The following is a 15,929-nucleotide window of genomic DNA, read 5'->3' as shown; positions in this document are numbered from 1 at the left end:
ATTTTTGTTACAGTCTAGAAGTTAGGAGTAGCAAAGATTCATCATCTCTCAAGTTGGTGAGCAGCATTCCTACTACAAGAAGGCCCCAGGAGCTGCACTTGGCAAATTAGACAAACTCAGGAGCAGCTAGGGGAAGAAGAGGAAAAAGAGCTAGCAGCAACAGCTCAAGCCAGACACATTTATCAATGTGCCACGTGGATTAGAACCGACTTGGATTGTTGGCACCCAGTAAGTCAGCCGATTTGGCACGTTCCCCTACTGGCACGTGTCGAAACACTTGGCAGCCTAGAAACAGCCCATACGTATCCTCTTTATAAAGGCCGAGCCCAGACGAGTCCCTTCACACGGTTTTCTCTGTTTTAGAGATGGAAGAAGGCGGTAGTCTCGCCAAGCGCGAGGAAGACAACCAGCAATTCCCAGTGACGATAGGAGCGATCGCAGGCAAGGCCCCCGATGTGGAGGATTCGTTTCTAGTGCAGGATATGACCGCTGACGCGGGCAAGGAGCAAGCAGCGGCGCATGGAAAGCAGCCGACGAGTGCGATGCCGGAGAGCACTCACAACGCCCAGGAGTCTGTCAAGGATGCCAAAGACTCCGCCTCCCAGAAAGTCGAGGATGCCAAGAGCTCCGCCTCCGAGAGCGTCGAGGGCGCCAAGGACACTGTCAAGGGTGCCGCCGACCATGTCAAGGAGGGTTCCAAAGCGACATTTGAGTCTGGGAAGGATAAGTGAGGAGAGTCTTCTTTTTTGTTCTTCCACTTGCATTTGAAAAGAAAAAAAACGTACCCAGTGGTTTAACTCTCTCTGCTTCGTTCTCCTCCGGTTAGCTGATTTGATTGTTTGATGCGATGATCTCACTCAGACGTGCGCTGTGACGTCTCTCCGATGTCAAGTGCCTTGCAACTGAACGCGCAAGCGTTCATATTTCGCAAGCTCTTGCAACGAAAGCGAAGGTTTCAGTTCTGCGAGGGCCTACAACGGAAATTAATTAGCAGCAAAATAAAGATGGCACGTCTTACTTGGAAAAAGTCCTCTTGCTTCACGACCACAGTAGAATCGTCTTCTTCTATAAAACTTAAAGCCTGCAAACCACTCGAACAATATATCGCGTGGTGATAGAAAATGCATGTGTACCTTGCGTTTCACAGCTTGCATCCAGGCATCAGCGCATAATGCATACATATCAGCACCAGTGAAATTATCTGGGCACTTTCTAGCTAGGAGTCCCAGCGAGACATCTTTGTCCAAGTCAAACTTTCGTGACAATGCCGAAAGAACTCTGCAAATCAAGCAGTCAGGAAGAATTGTCATCACCAGAAAAGAAGGTAGTATACTTTTCTCTGTACGTTGGATCTGGACTGATACCAACATAAAGCAGCTTATCAAAGCGACCGGGTCGAAGAAGAGCAGAGTCAATCAGGTCTGGACGATTAGTCGCTCCAATCACAAAGAGATCCTGCAAGTTGCATTCTAAGAATCTCATGAAATATAAGTCCGAGAATATTGCACCTGTGTATTCTCTCCGAGTCCGTCGATTTCTGCTAGTAGCTGCACCGAACCTGAGTTAAGTCCAAACAAAAGTACACTTTTCGCTACCTGTGAAACAACGCGATCCATGACACCGCCCGAATCGCCAGATGCTCCACGAGCTGGAGCAAGCGCATCCAATTCGTCAAAAAATATGACACAAGGCCGAGCTCCTCGCGCCTAGGTAAAGGAACTTGAGTTGTTAGGTGACCATGAGCTCTGTAAAAATGACCTTTTGAAACAGCTCCCTGACGTTCTTTTCTGACTCTCCAATAAACATGTTGATAACTTCCGGTCCTTTAACGCTTAAGAAATTGAGTGAGCATTCAGTAGCTACCGCCTTTGCCAATAAAGTCTGCCAAGATTCACGGTGAGATACAGAACTTAGCTAGATCAACTTACTTTTCCAGTGCCAGGAGGCCCATATAACATAACACCTGAGCGTTGTCTCAATCCAGACGTAAACAGCTCGCGATGAACAAGTGGTACTTGAACAGTGTCTAGGATAGCACGTTTTACGTTTTCAAGGCCGCCGATGTCCTCCCATTTCACATTTGGCACCTAAATCAAGCAGAATGAAACCACGAGTCAAAAACGCTGCTCAGCATACCTTTGGAGTGCCAATGGCCGAGGCAGTTCGTTTTTTGACCTGTTCGAGAGCTTTCTCAAAACACTCAGGACTGAAATGCTTGCAATGGTCTCGAGAGCTTGACAAGATCTTGCTGTTTTCGTCATCACACGGGCCAACTGTAAAGGCAGCAATGTCGGCAGCAACAGCTTTAAGGTCTCTCGGAACAAGCCCCGCCGTCTGCGAGGAGATAGACTTTGCTCCAAGCAGTAGCTCGTCCTACACACACACACACACGGTTTGTAAAAAGACAGAAACATTTATCAGATAACGGACCGTTAGCTCTGTACAACCAAGGAAGTGCTGAAGAAGCTCCAACCGTTGAGCCTCATCAGGAGTATTTATCGATATCTCATGCGTGAAGCAGTGCCGGAGGGATTTCACTGACGCTTCGTCTTCCGCGGTAGCGATCAGTAATACTGAACTCGTTACATTCTGGAGTATCTTAAGACTTAGTAAAGACAATATGGTGACATGCCGAACCTTCAAGGCCGTATCAGAGTCCTCGTTGACATTGTATGCGTCCACGTTTTCCGAATTCTCGCTTGTGACGTCTTCCACAGGCTGGCGAGAGTAGCCATACTTTGTAATGCAGCTTTTTAGCAAAGCAGCCACACGAGATGGGCCCTGTGACTGATTAGGACTTCCGCCACTCTTCTCCCCCAAAGCACCAAAGCGCCTCAACAGTAAAATGACTGGAGAATACCTTGCAGCGCAATATAATAATTTAGTTTGGTGCTCAAACTTGCAAAACGGATTTACCTGCTTGCAACTTTGAAAACATGCTCCAACGCTAGAGCAGTCTTTCCCTCCGACGCACCAACAAGCTCGTAGCAATTATACTCCACAACGTGAATTCCCAACGCGTCGGCAACAAGCCTTGCTACAGTTCGTTTGCCCACACCTGAATTATCCAAAAGGTGAAAAGGAGCAATTGGAATACGAAACATGTACCTGCCGGGCCAAGTATGAGCGTCGATATCCTGAGTGGAGACAAGTTCGGGTGGAAACAAGGCGCGGCGAGTGAAACGAGCTCACGTACAGCAGGCGCGTGAAGCGACGAGCACCACGATGATTTTTGTTTGAGAACGAGAGGTGGTAGGGAAGAAGGAATGGAGCCACTCAAAACCAAGGCCGTATGGTTCTGGTCTATGCGCAAAAAAGGTTCCGTGGATGGCTCCAATGAAAGCACCTACTAAAGCGCAAGTTCAGTACTCGAAAGAAGAAAATAACACGAAAAATATCATCACCTTGAAGAGAACCGTATCTTCACTTTCCATGCCGTAGTGAAAACGCTGATAAAAATCCGTGATCGTCGACGATGGCAACTTCACCGAGAACAAGTCCCCCGTTGCCATGCATTTGCCGCCACTGAAATAGAGCTTTAGCGCAGCATCGACTTCTTCCTGCCGGTTTCGTGGAGTATTATCCAAGCTCGAGGAAAGCACGGGGATTTTGACGTACGAAACTCTCATATGTGAGGCAACTTTGATCTGTGTGTCGTCCAGAGCTTCGACACGCAAGAGCACGGAGGCGGTCTTATCAAAAGCGTAGGGAGAACTCTCAGAGTTTCGGGCTGTGACGATCGTTTCCAGCCAGGCTAGATGGATTCCAAGATTGAAAGCCAGCAATGGCGAGACGTAACCGACGAGAGAATCGAAAACACACGGCGAGGGGGGAGAAACTCTACACGATGGGAAGAAATTTCGGGGCGCCGGCGAGGGAGGAGACGAAGGCTCTGAGCTTACAGGATTGGAGAGAGGAGGATCTAGAACCAATACTTTGGCAGCCCTGCTCACATTCCTCTCGGCATTCCTCACCAAGACCTGGAAATAATCGGCCGATCGATCTAGCAATCAAAATGCCGGCAAGAAACACATACCCAGGATCCGGAGCTGATCGAGAGCTCCCGCAGCACCGACGATGCCACTCCAAGAACAAAATCCCCCTCCGAGTCATCGACGAAGAGAATTCCCGCAGAAAGATCGACGCCAGCGCAAGCGCAGTGATCGAAATCGCCATTCACAAGCGCGCTTACAGCCGCCGACGTCTTGCGCAGCACGAGCGCTCTCCTCCGCCCCGGCATGGCGATAAACCCTAAAATATTTCCCCCAGTGGCCAGTGATCGAAGCAATTGGACCATGGGCCATGGCCCAAAATTTTCATATTTAGTAAAACAATGCTATGTACAGTGTGAGGAGGGAAATCGAGAACAAGCAAAGAAATCACAGGAGAGCGATCAATCAGCAAGCGGGGACCATGGACCAATTCTCGTCCTCGCGGATTTCGTCCACGAATTCATACTCCTCGTCTTCGTCCACCTCTCGATCATCCGAGGCCGAGGAGAACGATTCCCAGCTCCATCCGCCGTCGCCATCGCTTGACACGTCCTCGACTCCAGTGAGATCCCCGCAGAGATTGTCAATCTCGGGGGCAAATTCGCCCCCAATCTCCTCCTCAATCGCGGTCCCCTGCCGGGCTAGGGTATCATCGCCATCCTCCGATACAATCTCCGGCAGGGAAGCGTCGTCCTCCTCGAAATCCCCCTCAAAATCCTCGGAATCCTCCTCAAATTCCTGGTATTCCTGGAATTCCTCCACCGCCTCAACGATGGGCGCCTTGGATTTCTTGCCCAGCGCCGCGGCCGCCTTGTGGCTCTCCAGGAGCGAGAGGGAGAGCGCGATCCCTAGATCCTCCTTGTAGCGATCCACATCCAGGGAAACCTTCTTCACGGATTCCCTAGCAAAGGGCGTCCAGTTGTAGAGCCTGTAATCGGCCCCAAGGTCGTGGCCTTGGGCCTTGCGATTGCCCTTGGACTTGGCCCTGGATTTGCACAGCGGCTGCGTGTGGCGCTCGCCATTCCTGGACGAATTCCGGGGCTTGCTGGGCTTGGCGTTGATGATCGAGCCCTCCTGGTCGTGCCTAGGGCGCTCCCATCCATGCTTCTTGTGGCCGCCCCTTCCCATACTACCTAAGAACCAAGAATAAACTACTTCCGATTTTAGGTTGAGCTCGATTAAATACCAAGAATATCCTTTTGGGAGATATGCTCCCCTTTTCTTGGGGTGGAAGTAAAGTTAGTTCGGTCCATTAGTTTATTTTAAGCCTTTGATTTGTTTTGTTAATTGATGATTATCTCTATATTATGCAAGAGTTGGTGTTGTGCTAGACATAGACGAAACCACTCGTCATAGTGTCATGGCAAGACTATAAAAAATACTGAGAAATTACTTCTATTATATAATATATAAAAGTTATATATAATAATCATTGCATGGTGGTTTGTAAAATAATATATAAACATAGGTCTGCGCTGATTGGCATTCTTCCCAGGTTTTTCGGCATTTCACGATGTATTTGAGGGGTCGGGAGGAGCTGTTGATCACGATTCAGAGCGAGGAATCGATCAAGTATGAGAGATTTCTTTGCTTGCATTTTATTCTAGACAGAGAAAGGGTGCAGTAGTGAAAGAAATTTTTGCTTGGAGAATTGCTCCTCTAAATCAGCTTTGCCTCCAGCAAGTCCGTCAAACTCCGAGACAAAGAAAGTTTGGTTCTTGCATTTTTCTTTTTTTCCTTTTCTTTTCTTTCCACTTTTTTTTCACTTTTTTCTGTGTTTTTTTTCTTTTCTTAAGTAACAATTCATATTATGTAAAAAATCACTACTTTTAATGTCATAGGAATTATTTAAAATTTTAAAATTCATCTATAATAATTTTCAATTTACGTCAATTATGACATTTTTTTACCAAGCTGAAAATTTAACATGCAATAATTTAAGAAAACTTTAATTAATTCACAGCTACTAACCAACACACAATTTATAGTAGAAAATATTAATAGCAAATATAAATATTTTTAGTAAATTTTTTGTTGTCTTTCCATTTCTCAAGGGAAACTTAAATCTGAGCATCTCTAAAATCACTTACACTCTGACACAAAGCTTGGTTTTTTTTGGAAACATCCATTAATAATATCTTAAATACTACTATTTTTAATTTTATTTAAAATATTAATAATACAATACAAGTTATATATAGAATTTTCATGACTAAAAAATATTACAAAAAGGACAAAAGAAACTTTTAATAATTCATTAAGGTTTAACATTCATATTTTTTAGCCTAAAAATAAATTTAAACAAAATAATGCAAGCTAATGCCTATGCTAAAACCATATCTTCCCTAGAAGTATATTCCTTTAAAATTCTTCTATTTGCCTTTATTGCCATCCAAAACCTCCTTTGACTATCTATCACCAGGAAAATCCGAGACTTGGAGATGGGTAGGAGAAAGTTCCTCATAACAGAGTGGCGCAGTGCTCATAACCCACAGGTCCAGGATGCTCTGATATTATTTCGAACCAGAAAAATTGCATATTTACCTACACTGCTCTGATATTTTATGATATATTGATCATAAAACCAATAAATTCTTGCCTCTGCTATCTACGCTCTTGTTTGTTTTAACACTTTGAATTTGAGCTTTGTGCTTGATTAAATAATAATGCTTATAATAATACCTTTGACTTTTGAACAAAAAAAAACACATAAAAACTAACAAGTTTATTCAGCGTCCCAGGGCTCTGATCAGATTTAATTTATATCTAAAAGGCAAACTTATTTATTTCTTTATTTTTTCATATTAAAGTCCTTGTGAAACCGCTCTGATATATTGATAGATTTCTGTTAAAGCTAGAGTTCTAATAATGTGATTGCATGGAGTAAAGACCGGTGGATCTTGTCAATAGCATGTAAGGTCTCCCAAGCTCAACCATTTTTCAACAGGCATTGATTGAGCCTAGTTCATCAAGCTCCTTCGTTTTACCTATGAAGGCTGCTTTAGTGTTGTTTCTAGTGTTTGCTCCTCAAATAGAAGGAGCTCTTGTCTGTGTTGGTGTCCATGATTAATCAGTATCCCTATTCATCAGTCAGCATTCACTCTTGGAAATGTCACAGAGGAGCAAGAGATGCCCATCTCGCCAACATATATCTACACTAATCTTGTTGTGGATCACAACATAAGCTCACATTCAATTCGATCCAGGATCCTATAATTGAAAGCAGAGCTTCAACTAAACTCTTGCTCAAACCAAACATTTTCTTTTATGCTTAAAACCTTTTTCCTCTACCCTTTTGTCCTTTTATAAATAAGCTACCAATCTCGACAAAACCTAATCTTTAGTCATGGCTTTGTCCAAGATGAAAGGATTTGCGGATAGATTGTTTACAGGGGCTACCAGGCTACTCAACATGGAGATCGATCGTCCCAAGCTCCCAATTCCGCTAGAGCAGAGGCTTCTAAACACAGGTTTATGTGTTTCTCTCCTCATCGTCAGCAGTAGACTACCAGTGTTTGGCATCACCAAATCTCTCAGCGAGAATCCTTATCAGTTACTCACAAATTCAAGCCACGGGACGCTCATGGAATTGGGAATCGCACCGCTCATCACCACAAACATGGCAGTGCAAGTGATGGCCGGTGGCAAGATCCTAAGCTTCAAGGACACGAAATCCATGAAAATGGTACAAAAGGTTGGGGGACTGTTCTTGACGCTGGTTTTGGCAACCATGAACGTTGCTGGCGGGATGTATGGATCGATCGGAGTGATAAGTTCAATCATGGTGGTGCTGCAACTTGTTTCCACAGTTTTGATGATCATGTTTCTCGACGAGGTTTTGGAGAAAGGATATGGAGTCGGGACCTCAGCGGGTTCTTTGTTTGCGGCATGCAATGTTGCAGAGAGCTTGATATGGCATTCGTTCAGTCCCGTCACCGCCAACTTTCGAGGGCGAGTTGAATTCGAAGGCGCCATAGTGGAAGCTTTTCGAGGATTGTTCCATGGCGGTTTCAACATGAGAACCATCCGGAGTATCTTCTTCCGAAGTCACCTCCCAAATCTTTGGACGCTGCTGCTGACTATCGCAGCGATTGGCGTGATTTTATTTCTTCAGTCTCTCAGCGTGGTGATCAAAGTGATCAATCCGAAAGGGCGGCGAATGGAGTATCCGATCGAGCTGTTTTACACTGCAACAACGCCAGTGATGCTTTTATCCCAGTTCGCGAGTAGTCTGGGGAAGACCTACGAATGCATGGGTCAGATCTTGGGCTACAACAATTTCGTGATGGGAGCTCTCGGTGGGATGATTTACAACTTTTTTCATCCTCCAGCGAGCGTGATCCAAGAGCCACTCCATTTTCTCGTCTACTCTGCGTTCACGGTGGTGTCTTGCACTTTACTTTCCAAAGCGTGGATTGAGTTGTCTGGATCGTCTTCCAAGGATGTAGCGAAACAGTGGAGAGAGGAAGGGTTGACGATCGTGGGACACAGGAGCTCCCACCTCCACAAAGAGCTTGATCGATACATTCCAGCAGCGGCAGCACTTGGAGGATTTGGCATTGGTGTTGTTTCCGTGGTGGCGAGTATGATGGGAGTGATTGGATCTGGGACTGGGCTCTTTATAGCAGCTGGCACCATTTCTCACATTCTAAGGACGATTCAGAAGGAGAAGCAGATTTAAGCAAAAGGAGAAACAGTCAAAAGTTTTTGAGAATGCATTCTCCTGTTTGTCATATCAATCTCACTTTGATTTCTGTAAAGCTTTGATCTGAAGAAAGAAATCAACAAGGTTTTCTCAAAACAGTAGACCTCTAGAAAATTTTTGTAGTGTTCTTCATGCATTTTCTGGTAATGCTAGCACACTGAATATTATCATCTGAAAAAGGCTTCCAACCTTCGTTAAAGGCTCAGTGCTTTGGCAAAATTAGTTGAGATGAAATACTTAACTCACACGCTCACGTTTGTGACGGGCGGGCTGTTCTTGTCAACACGCTTGAAAATACCCGAGATCACCTGCATCGCAAACTACTTTAGCTTTTCTTAACAACGCAGCCAACTATCCGACCTTTCCCGGGCCAAGTTCGTAGGCATTTTCAAGTCCTCTGCTGAGCAGCGTTTTCACGGTGGTCTCCCATTGGACTGGCGAGGTTACCTGTATCATGGATCAACCAGTCAAGAGTCACGAGTCACGAGAGGTAAAATCTTCCTTACTTGCTTAGCGAGTATCTCCTTGATGATTTTGGGATCCGAGTGAGGCTGCGCGTCAACGTTTGAAATCACCGGGATCCTGGGAACTTTGAATTCGATGTCGGCTAGAGCAGCCTCTAGCGTTGGCACGGCAGAAGCCATGTATTGCGTATGGAAAGCTCCTGCTACTGCCAGTCTTACCTGCGATTACGATCAAGTATGTATTGGATTCAACCTTTTGGCGCAAGCTTACCAGCATTCGAGCCTTGAAACTTTTCGCTTTTGCCTCCACAGCGTCGATACCTTTGAGACCGCCAGAAACGGCGTAGTTTCCCTGGACGAGAAATGAAAAAACCGGCAGAAAATGAGAGGCCGGACGCAGGCACTTCACTTACAGGACACAGAAAGTTGGCAATTTGAACTCGATCTTCTTCACTAACTTCTTCGTTGGCCGCATCACACAAAGCTTGAACTTTCACTGGATCGAGCCCGATGACACTGGCCATCCCCCCTTTTGTCGCGTCTGATGCAGCCTGAGATGAATAGATTAGTCTAGAAGCCAAAGCCTCAGTAAAAGGAGAACCTGCATGGCTTCGCCTCGCTTTTTTACAACCTTCAGGCCATCTTCAAAGCTGGAAAAGGAAAGAAAAATGAGACACTAATGCGGCTAAACTCAACGAAAGCTACCTGAGCACACCAGCAAAAACGAGTGCGGTATACTCGCCAAGGCTCAACCCGCATGCTACGTCAATCGAATCGATGATGGCCTGGCCTCCTTCGCGTGCTCGCAAGGCTTCCACTGCAGCCAAGCTAGCAACATAGATAGCGGGCTACGATCAAATAGTTAGCTTTACTCATACAAAGACAATAGAATTCACAAACCTGGCTGATGACAGTAGAATCGAGCTTCTCCTTTGGCCCATTCATGCAAACATCGAGAAGATCGTACCTATCAGGAAGAAACGCTATACTTAAAGAGAAAAAGAGAGAGAGAGAAGAGCTCCAGAAACTCACCCAAGAATGTTGCTGGCTTTTGCAAAGAGCGCTGCTGCTTCTCCTACTTCATGCGCACTCTTTCCCATTCCCAGCTCTTGCGCTCCCTTTGATCGATCAACAACACACAAAACTCGTGACAACGAGAAAAAGAAGAACCAAAAAATTCGCAGCCTTTCACCTGTCCAGGGAAGAGAAATGCTGTCCGCGGCTTGTAATCCCGGAAGAGATTATCCGCTGCAATCGTCTCGGCCTGGACGCCGACACACCGGATCGGCGCTAATCGCCTCGCATTGCACCTTTCGACGCGAGATCCAGCGCAAGGAAGCACAGAGGACGACGATGCGAAGATCCCTCGCGTAGTGGCGCCTGGAAGCAAGCTGGACATCGCCATTGCTTGCTCTCACATCACAGACCTAGAATCTCCACAATTAAGAGGCTCGCTCTAGCTGCGCTCGTCCGTCCCCTCCGCGAGATCCCCAACGCCAATGGTTTTAGGGCATATAACAGAATATGCTGTTCTTGAGGTAGTTTGTTTCTAGGGTTTGAGCAAAAGGAGGAAAATGGAAGCGCTCAGCCTGTGCGGAGGATTCAAGCTCCGCCTGGCGGCCGCCGAGGATGCCGATGCCGCCACGGCCGCATTCCTGCCTCAGCGCGTGGCGCTTCAATCCACATTTGGAGCTTTCGATTTCCATTTCATCATGTAAGAATTTTGTTTCTTTCTTCTGTTGCTAGCGATCCCTTAGATTCTCTCCTTCCTGTTGCTAAGATCTCGCAGCGCATTGCCTTAGATTCTCTCCTTATTGCCTGCTGCTAGAAATTCCATGCTCTTTAGTTTTGATTCTATCTCTTGTGACCGTGCAGTGAGATGTCCATCTACTCGTTTGTGGTGCTGAATGCCGACGACAAATTGGTGGCGTTTTGTTCTTTCAACGACGCGCCATCAGTTCCCGGGACTGTTGCAATGAGAAAAATTCCTGACGCTAGAGCTTGGGCGAGGCAAGAAGCATCGGATCTTGGATTCCTGGCAAGTTTCTTACTCTCGCGAGTATGATGTTTTAACGTGGTTTTTTCCTATCACAGACGGATAGCTTGTTATGGATGGGGGTGTGTGCGATGTGCTCGCTTACTGAGGATGAAATGCAGCGTGCTTCATCAGCTTTTATGCGCGCTGTCTTTACCCTTTGTCCCGATATCCAAGCTGTTCTTCTTCCAAGTAAGTTTTCGTTATACACACGAGAGAATTGAGTGTAAACTTTGTATCGGTTTGTAGGCCCTGCGCAATATCCAGTTTTTCCCCAGTTATTCAAGACGATGTCACGGACTTCTGATTATGGGCTTCTCATGTGTGCATGCTTGCGAAGGTTCGGGTCCTATCTTGTGATTACTAAGCTTTTAATGTCATCTTTCCTTCTCTCAGCATTAATAACCCATGAAGCCGGCTTACTGGATGATTTGTTTGTAAATGTCCAGCACAGTTCTTCCGACCATGAAAATCAGAAGGGCTGTGGTTGAGGACAATGATGAGCTGCTTCCGGTCATTGAGCGGGCTCAGAAGAGGGGCTCGCCGTTGGCTCAAGTGCCTGAAATCGCAATTCCGTCTCAGCCTTACGCAGTTGCTAGACTCATTGCTGCTCAAGATAAAGACAATACCGTTTTTGTGGCCGAGGTAAATTTTCTACTATCTGTATGCCTCATGCAGTAGCCAGTGTTGTCACTTGCAGGTGGACGATAAGATCGTTGGACTGATGGCCATCACTGCTCTAATCAGCAATGACTATTGCTTCAATTTCAATACTGATGACTATGACGCGCTGACAAAGAAGGTAACGTGAAATCCATCCGTTCTAAGTTTTAACTGTTTTCCATGTTAAAGGTGACGAGAAAATTCGAATTTACTGTCCAAGAGCCTGTGGCTGCTCAAAATTCTTCGGCTGAAGCTACACCAGGGAGTACACCGTTAAGCACACCAGCAAGCACACCAACTCCGGAAGTGACACAAAACCAAGCGGAGGCTCCTGCTGCTCCTTCTCCGGCCTCTTCGAATTCTCCTGCTCCGTCTCCTTCTCCTGCTCCTTCTCCAGCTCCTGCTCCCCCATCTCCTTCTCCAGTTCCTTCTCCAGTTCCGCAACAGGTCACTCAGCAGGTTACTGATATTGCTGAAATGAAGGCTGAGGAAGCACCAAAATTTCGAGTCGTGGAAGTCGACGTTCCTGTGGAGATTACGAACGCGTTCCAAATCAGCATGCTTTGCATCGAGGAAGAGTTTGAAAATCAGGGCATTGACTTCGTTATGTCGGCTTTCGAGGTCAGTGTAAAGTTTTTATGTCATTTCTTTTTGCGGTGTCTGACTGTATGATACGTTGTGATTGAAGCTAGAGACTAGAGATTACTGTTTGGTGGGCTTTCCATACACCAGTCGGATACATCCGTTGCTCCGACTGTTTGCGAGAGTACCCTGCAGATCTTCAAGGAAAATTGAAAACGTCAAGCTGCCGGAAACTCGTATGATGACGGATCATCCCCCAGACCTGTCAATCGCTCATTTATGCCTATATCTTCTTCACCGTGATTCTTTGGCTCCTGTAAGTAACTTTTGGTGACAAGAAGCCAGTTCTGAGTACGTGAGTTTTACAGAACTTCTTACTGAAATGATCAGGGATTTGAAGTCCGACATACTATGTCCCGCGATGCTGATGCTCTTGCGGAGTTCTTGGCAGATTTTAAGGACTGCAAGAGCATTGTCGACTTGGTCGAGCATCCACGAAAAGGATGTAAGTACTAGAGTTTTTTTGTACTGATGTCGTGTAACCTTTCGTACTCCAACCAGGCCATACCATAGTCGCTGTGCTGTCTGCTCAAATTGTTGGCTTGGCAATGATTGAGGAGACCGTTCCTGTGGAAGCTCTGACAACGCAGTTTTGCGTCAAGTCCTTCATCAATCTGGAACATCACCCTCCAGCAAACCAAGCGTGCGTTACTCTTTTGGCACTGAGTCCAATTTTTCGTCATCGCAGAAGACTATTCCTGAGAGAGATCATGCGCCAGACAGAGAAAACGCTGCTCTACTGCCCCATTTTTCCAGACCAGGATCTTCCCGACGTTATTGAAGACATGCTGCTAATTCCCGCAAGACAACACGTTTATATGAGCCCCTCTCAGAAGTGGGGCAGACATCCCGAGACTATTGGACCGTCCAAAAGAGCCTTACGGCGAGGGTCAGTTGCAAACTTCTCACCAAGGGGACTATTTTCCGGATTCGACTGTGCGCTTTACTTCACCACTCACAGGCTTACAAGCAGGCACAGGATTCCTGTCAACTCGAAAATTTTAGTTGCCGGTGCGTCGCGCACCGCGGAGGCTTTTCTTCACAAGCTCATTGCGAATCCTCTGATGCAGTTTACAAACGTCACGTTGGTATCTCCGTGCGGTTTTATGGGATTCTCGTCGTCAGCAGCTTCCATTCTCGACGTAGAATCAGGCCCGGCACGGTGCTTCAGTAAGCTCGGGATTGATTGCCAGGTCGGACTAAAGTCGTCTCTCGTGACTGACTTCGACAGAGAAGCGCAGACGATAACACTCAAGAACGGGGAAGTTCTATCGTATGATCTCTTCATTATGACAACCGGGATGCAAGACCAGACGGGGTGCAAGCTTGGGATCAGTGCAGTGAAGGAAGTTATCCGGGCGGATGAGTTCCTTGCGAGGCTGGACGTCATTACAGGGTCACTTGAGAAGCTTAAAGTCCCCCGCGAAGTCCTTGTCGACGGTGAAGGTCACGCAGTGGTTTACGGCTCCACTTTAGAAGCTTTCTACGTTATCCAGCTCTTGCTTTCCAGAGGACTGAGGGGATCGAACATCGTACTGTGCCACGCTGAGAAGAAGTTGACGAACAAGTACGTCCACGGGGATGCAAACATTTTGAGTTGTTTGCTGGAGGAGCTGGCTTGGTGTCAAGTAGCTGTCAAGTCGGGTTTGAAGCTTGTTGGAGTCACTACGAACGAGTCCGGAAGTTTGAAGGCAGCGAAGTTTGAAGCTCAGGGTGAAGAAGAGGACGAGAAAATCCACCACGAGCTCCCGTGTTGTCTCTTGGTGACCTGCGAGCGGAAGCAAGTCGACATCCCTCTTTTCAACGTGATGAGAAGGGTGAGTATTTGCTTTGTGGTTGCAACCTCAAGTGAAAGTTTTTTTTTTCTTTTCAGGAGAACATCATATTTGATGGACGTGTGATTGTGGACGGAAAGTTTCAAACGAATGACCCACTCATTTATGCTGCTGGGACTGCTTGCAAGTTTAGCCGAAACTGTGGAAAGCTGCCGAAGCTTGAGACTTTCTGTTCCCAAGAGGTTGGCGAAGCTTTGGCAGCATCACTGATCTCCCGGTTCAACAGTCATCTCCCAGATGTAGGCAAGCTATGGCTGAGCTATCTACCGTGGTTTCCTGAGAAAACGAAGGATTGCGGTGGCGGGAAGAAGTGGCCTGCGCCAGTTACGCCACTCTTGGGCCGACCGAAATGCACTGGTGGAATTCTCCCTGGCGGCGTTCAGCTTTTCAGCATTGTGCTTCCCAGTTGTCACACTACGAACTGGGACGACTTGCGGATCTACTCCATGCTAACCAAGTTCAGCAACTTCTACGCGAGAGTGGACATCGCAGAGAACAAGCAGCTCGCCAGGATCCTCTACGCCGGGAAGGTGAAGGCAGACGCTTGGAAATTCAGCCAAGTCGTCGGGCTTCCAGTGTCTCTTCTCAACAGTCTTCCGAGAAGGTAGCTCATGAGTTCTTTGTGCTTTTGGTCGTATGACTATTATGTTTCGAAACAGATATAGCGACGGAAGCTTGAATGACATCATGAACTTCCTCTTGCAACCGTGGTCATCAGTGCTCTTCCACGACGATTTCCTCCCCTTCTACACAAACCTGACGCAGAACGTTGTTGACACAAGCAAGAGCCACCCGAAAGGAGGGCCTGACGTCTCCTCGTTTGAGAGCTGCGACAAGATCGACCCGGAGCTGGCGGAAGCAATCTCCAGGCTGGTGAGAAAGGAACTCCTCAAGTTCATCGAGAAGCATCGGCTGGAGCTACCGATGTACACTCTCCCGCGGAAGAAGGTGGACCTGCGGCTGCTGCTTCCTAGAGTTATTTCCTCGGACGACGTAGAGGTGGTGGAGAAGAAGAAGCAGACGGCCGCGGCGGTGGCAGCAGCTGCATCGGCAGCACTTGTCACTGCCTCAGACCTCATCAACACCGCATTCGAGCAGCTGATCCAGAAGGCCGAGACCGAGGAGCGGGACAAGAAGACGATCAAAGAGATTGTTGGTCAGCTGGTGCAAGGGATGGAGGAGCTCAAACCGGTGCTGCTCACGCTCAGGGGAGAGGGATACATTGGGCCGACTGTGGATCATCTTATCAAGGAGATCGATAAGAAGGTACTGTCCATTTCCGTGTGGGACGAGAGCTTGGATCTGGAAGGCAGGGAAGACGAAGAACAGATCAAACGAGCCATTCAAGGGATGATTGGGCTGTTAGAGCAGTCATCTCCCGTCATGCTGGCTCTAGATCGAGTAGACTGACATGCATTGTGTTTATATAATCACAAGATATTTTGTCACTATATTTATATTGTATAACTGTTAGATACATATTTTAAAAAACACTATTATATAATTGTAAGAGTTTGTAATATATCACCTTAAACATAACTTATAAGTAACTATAAAACTACCTCCTTTAAAATTAATTTTTTCTTGCACAAT

General features: G+C 46.7%; 7 protein-coding genes across 7 annotated transcripts; 5 read left to right on the top strand and 2 right to left on the bottom strand.

Moving 5' to 3' along the window:
* Positions 1-290: 290 nt before the first annotated feature.
* On the bottom strand, positions 291-4,297 carry LOC9647330 (peroxisome biogenesis protein 6). Its single transcript, XM_024685032.1, has 15 exons — positions 4,037-4,297; positions 3,405-3,980; positions 3,109-3,346; positions 2,917-3,058; positions 2,638-2,860; positions 2,431-2,589; positions 2,137-2,373; positions 1,929-2,087; positions 1,759-1,881; positions 1,596-1,706; positions 1,509-1,547; positions 1,334-1,455; positions 1,134-1,278; positions 1,019-1,081; positions 291-971 (listed from the first exon to the last, which is right to left on the bottom strand). The coding sequence occupies exons 1-15, from the start codon at positions 4,295-4,297 to the stop codon at positions 888-890; spliced, it is 2,682 nt and encodes an 893-aa protein (XP_024540800.1). The 3' UTR covers positions 291-887.
* Positions 4,298-7,338: 3,041 nt separating this feature from the next.
* Positions 7,339-7,952, top strand: LOC112349845 (protein transport protein Sec61 subunit alpha-like). The gene is made up of 2 exons (XM_024684968.1): positions 7,339-7,742; positions 7,895-7,952. The coding sequence occupies exons 1-2, from the start codon at positions 7,339-7,341 to the stop codon at positions 7,950-7,952; spliced, it is 462 nt and encodes a 153-aa protein (XP_024540736.1).
* A 55-nt stretch (positions 7,953-8,007) lies between these two features.
* Positions 8,008-8,673, top strand: LOC9646829 (protein transport protein Sec61 subunit alpha). Its single transcript, XM_002980080.2, has one exon. The coding sequence runs from the start codon at positions 8,008-8,010 to the stop codon at positions 8,671-8,673; it is 666 nt and encodes a 221-aa protein (XP_002980126.2).
* A 131-nt stretch (positions 8,674-8,804) lies between these two features.
* LOC9647329 (malonyl CoA-acyl carrier protein transacylase) lies at positions 8,805-10,665 on the bottom strand. Its single transcript, XM_002979940.2, has 10 exons — positions 10,354-10,665; positions 10,194-10,279; positions 10,062-10,128; positions 9,867-10,009; positions 9,763-9,811; positions 9,575-9,712; positions 9,433-9,513; positions 9,204-9,380; positions 9,058-9,144; positions 8,805-9,005 (listed from the first exon to the last, which is right to left on the bottom strand). The coding sequence occupies exons 1-10, from the start codon at positions 10,564-10,566 to the stop codon at positions 8,940-8,942; spliced, it is 1,107 nt and encodes a 368-aa protein (XP_002979986.2). The 5' UTR covers positions 10,567-10,665; the 3' UTR covers positions 8,805-8,939.
* A 66-nt stretch (positions 10,666-10,731) lies between these two features.
* LOC112349894 lies at positions 10,732-11,764 on the top strand. The gene is made up of 5 exons (XM_024685100.1): positions 10,732-10,875; positions 11,037-11,199; positions 11,256-11,388; positions 11,446-11,536; positions 11,593-11,764. Exons 1-5 carry the CDS (start codon positions 10,736-10,738, stop codon positions 11,606-11,608), a joined length of 543 nt encoding a protein of 180 aa, XP_024540868.1. The 5' UTR covers positions 10,732-10,735; the 3' UTR covers positions 11,609-11,764.
* Positions 11,662-12,654, top strand: LOC112349844 (platelet glycoprotein Ib alpha chain-like). Its single transcript, XM_024684967.1, has 3 exons — positions 11,662-11,841; positions 12,049-12,480; positions 12,592-12,654. The coding sequence occupies exons 1-3, from the start codon at positions 11,662-11,664 to the stop codon at positions 12,652-12,654; spliced, it is 675 nt and encodes a 224-aa protein (XP_024540735.1).
* On the top strand, positions 12,641-15,846 carry LOC9647328 (cilia- and flagella-associated protein 61). The gene is made up of 5 exons (XM_024685099.1): positions 12,641-12,757; positions 12,810-12,946; positions 13,003-14,318; positions 14,375-14,940; positions 14,996-15,846. Exons 2-5 carry the CDS (start codon positions 12,853-12,855, stop codon positions 15,744-15,746), a joined length of 2,727 nt encoding a protein of 908 aa, XP_024540867.1. The 5' UTR covers positions 12,641-12,757; positions 12,810-12,852; the 3' UTR covers positions 15,747-15,846.
* The last annotated feature ends 83 nt before the right edge of the window (positions 15,847-15,929 follow it).

Source organism: Selaginella moellendorffii, unplaced genomic scaffold (assembly GCF_000143415.4).
Source record: "Selaginella moellendorffii unplaced genomic scaffold, v1.0 SELMOscaffold_43, whole genome shotgun sequence".
Classification (NCBI taxonomy): Eukaryota; Viridiplantae; Streptophyta; class Lycopodiopsida; order Selaginellales; family Selaginellaceae; genus Selaginella; species Selaginella moellendorffii.
This window is presented reverse-complemented; position numbering and strand designations above follow the sequence as displayed.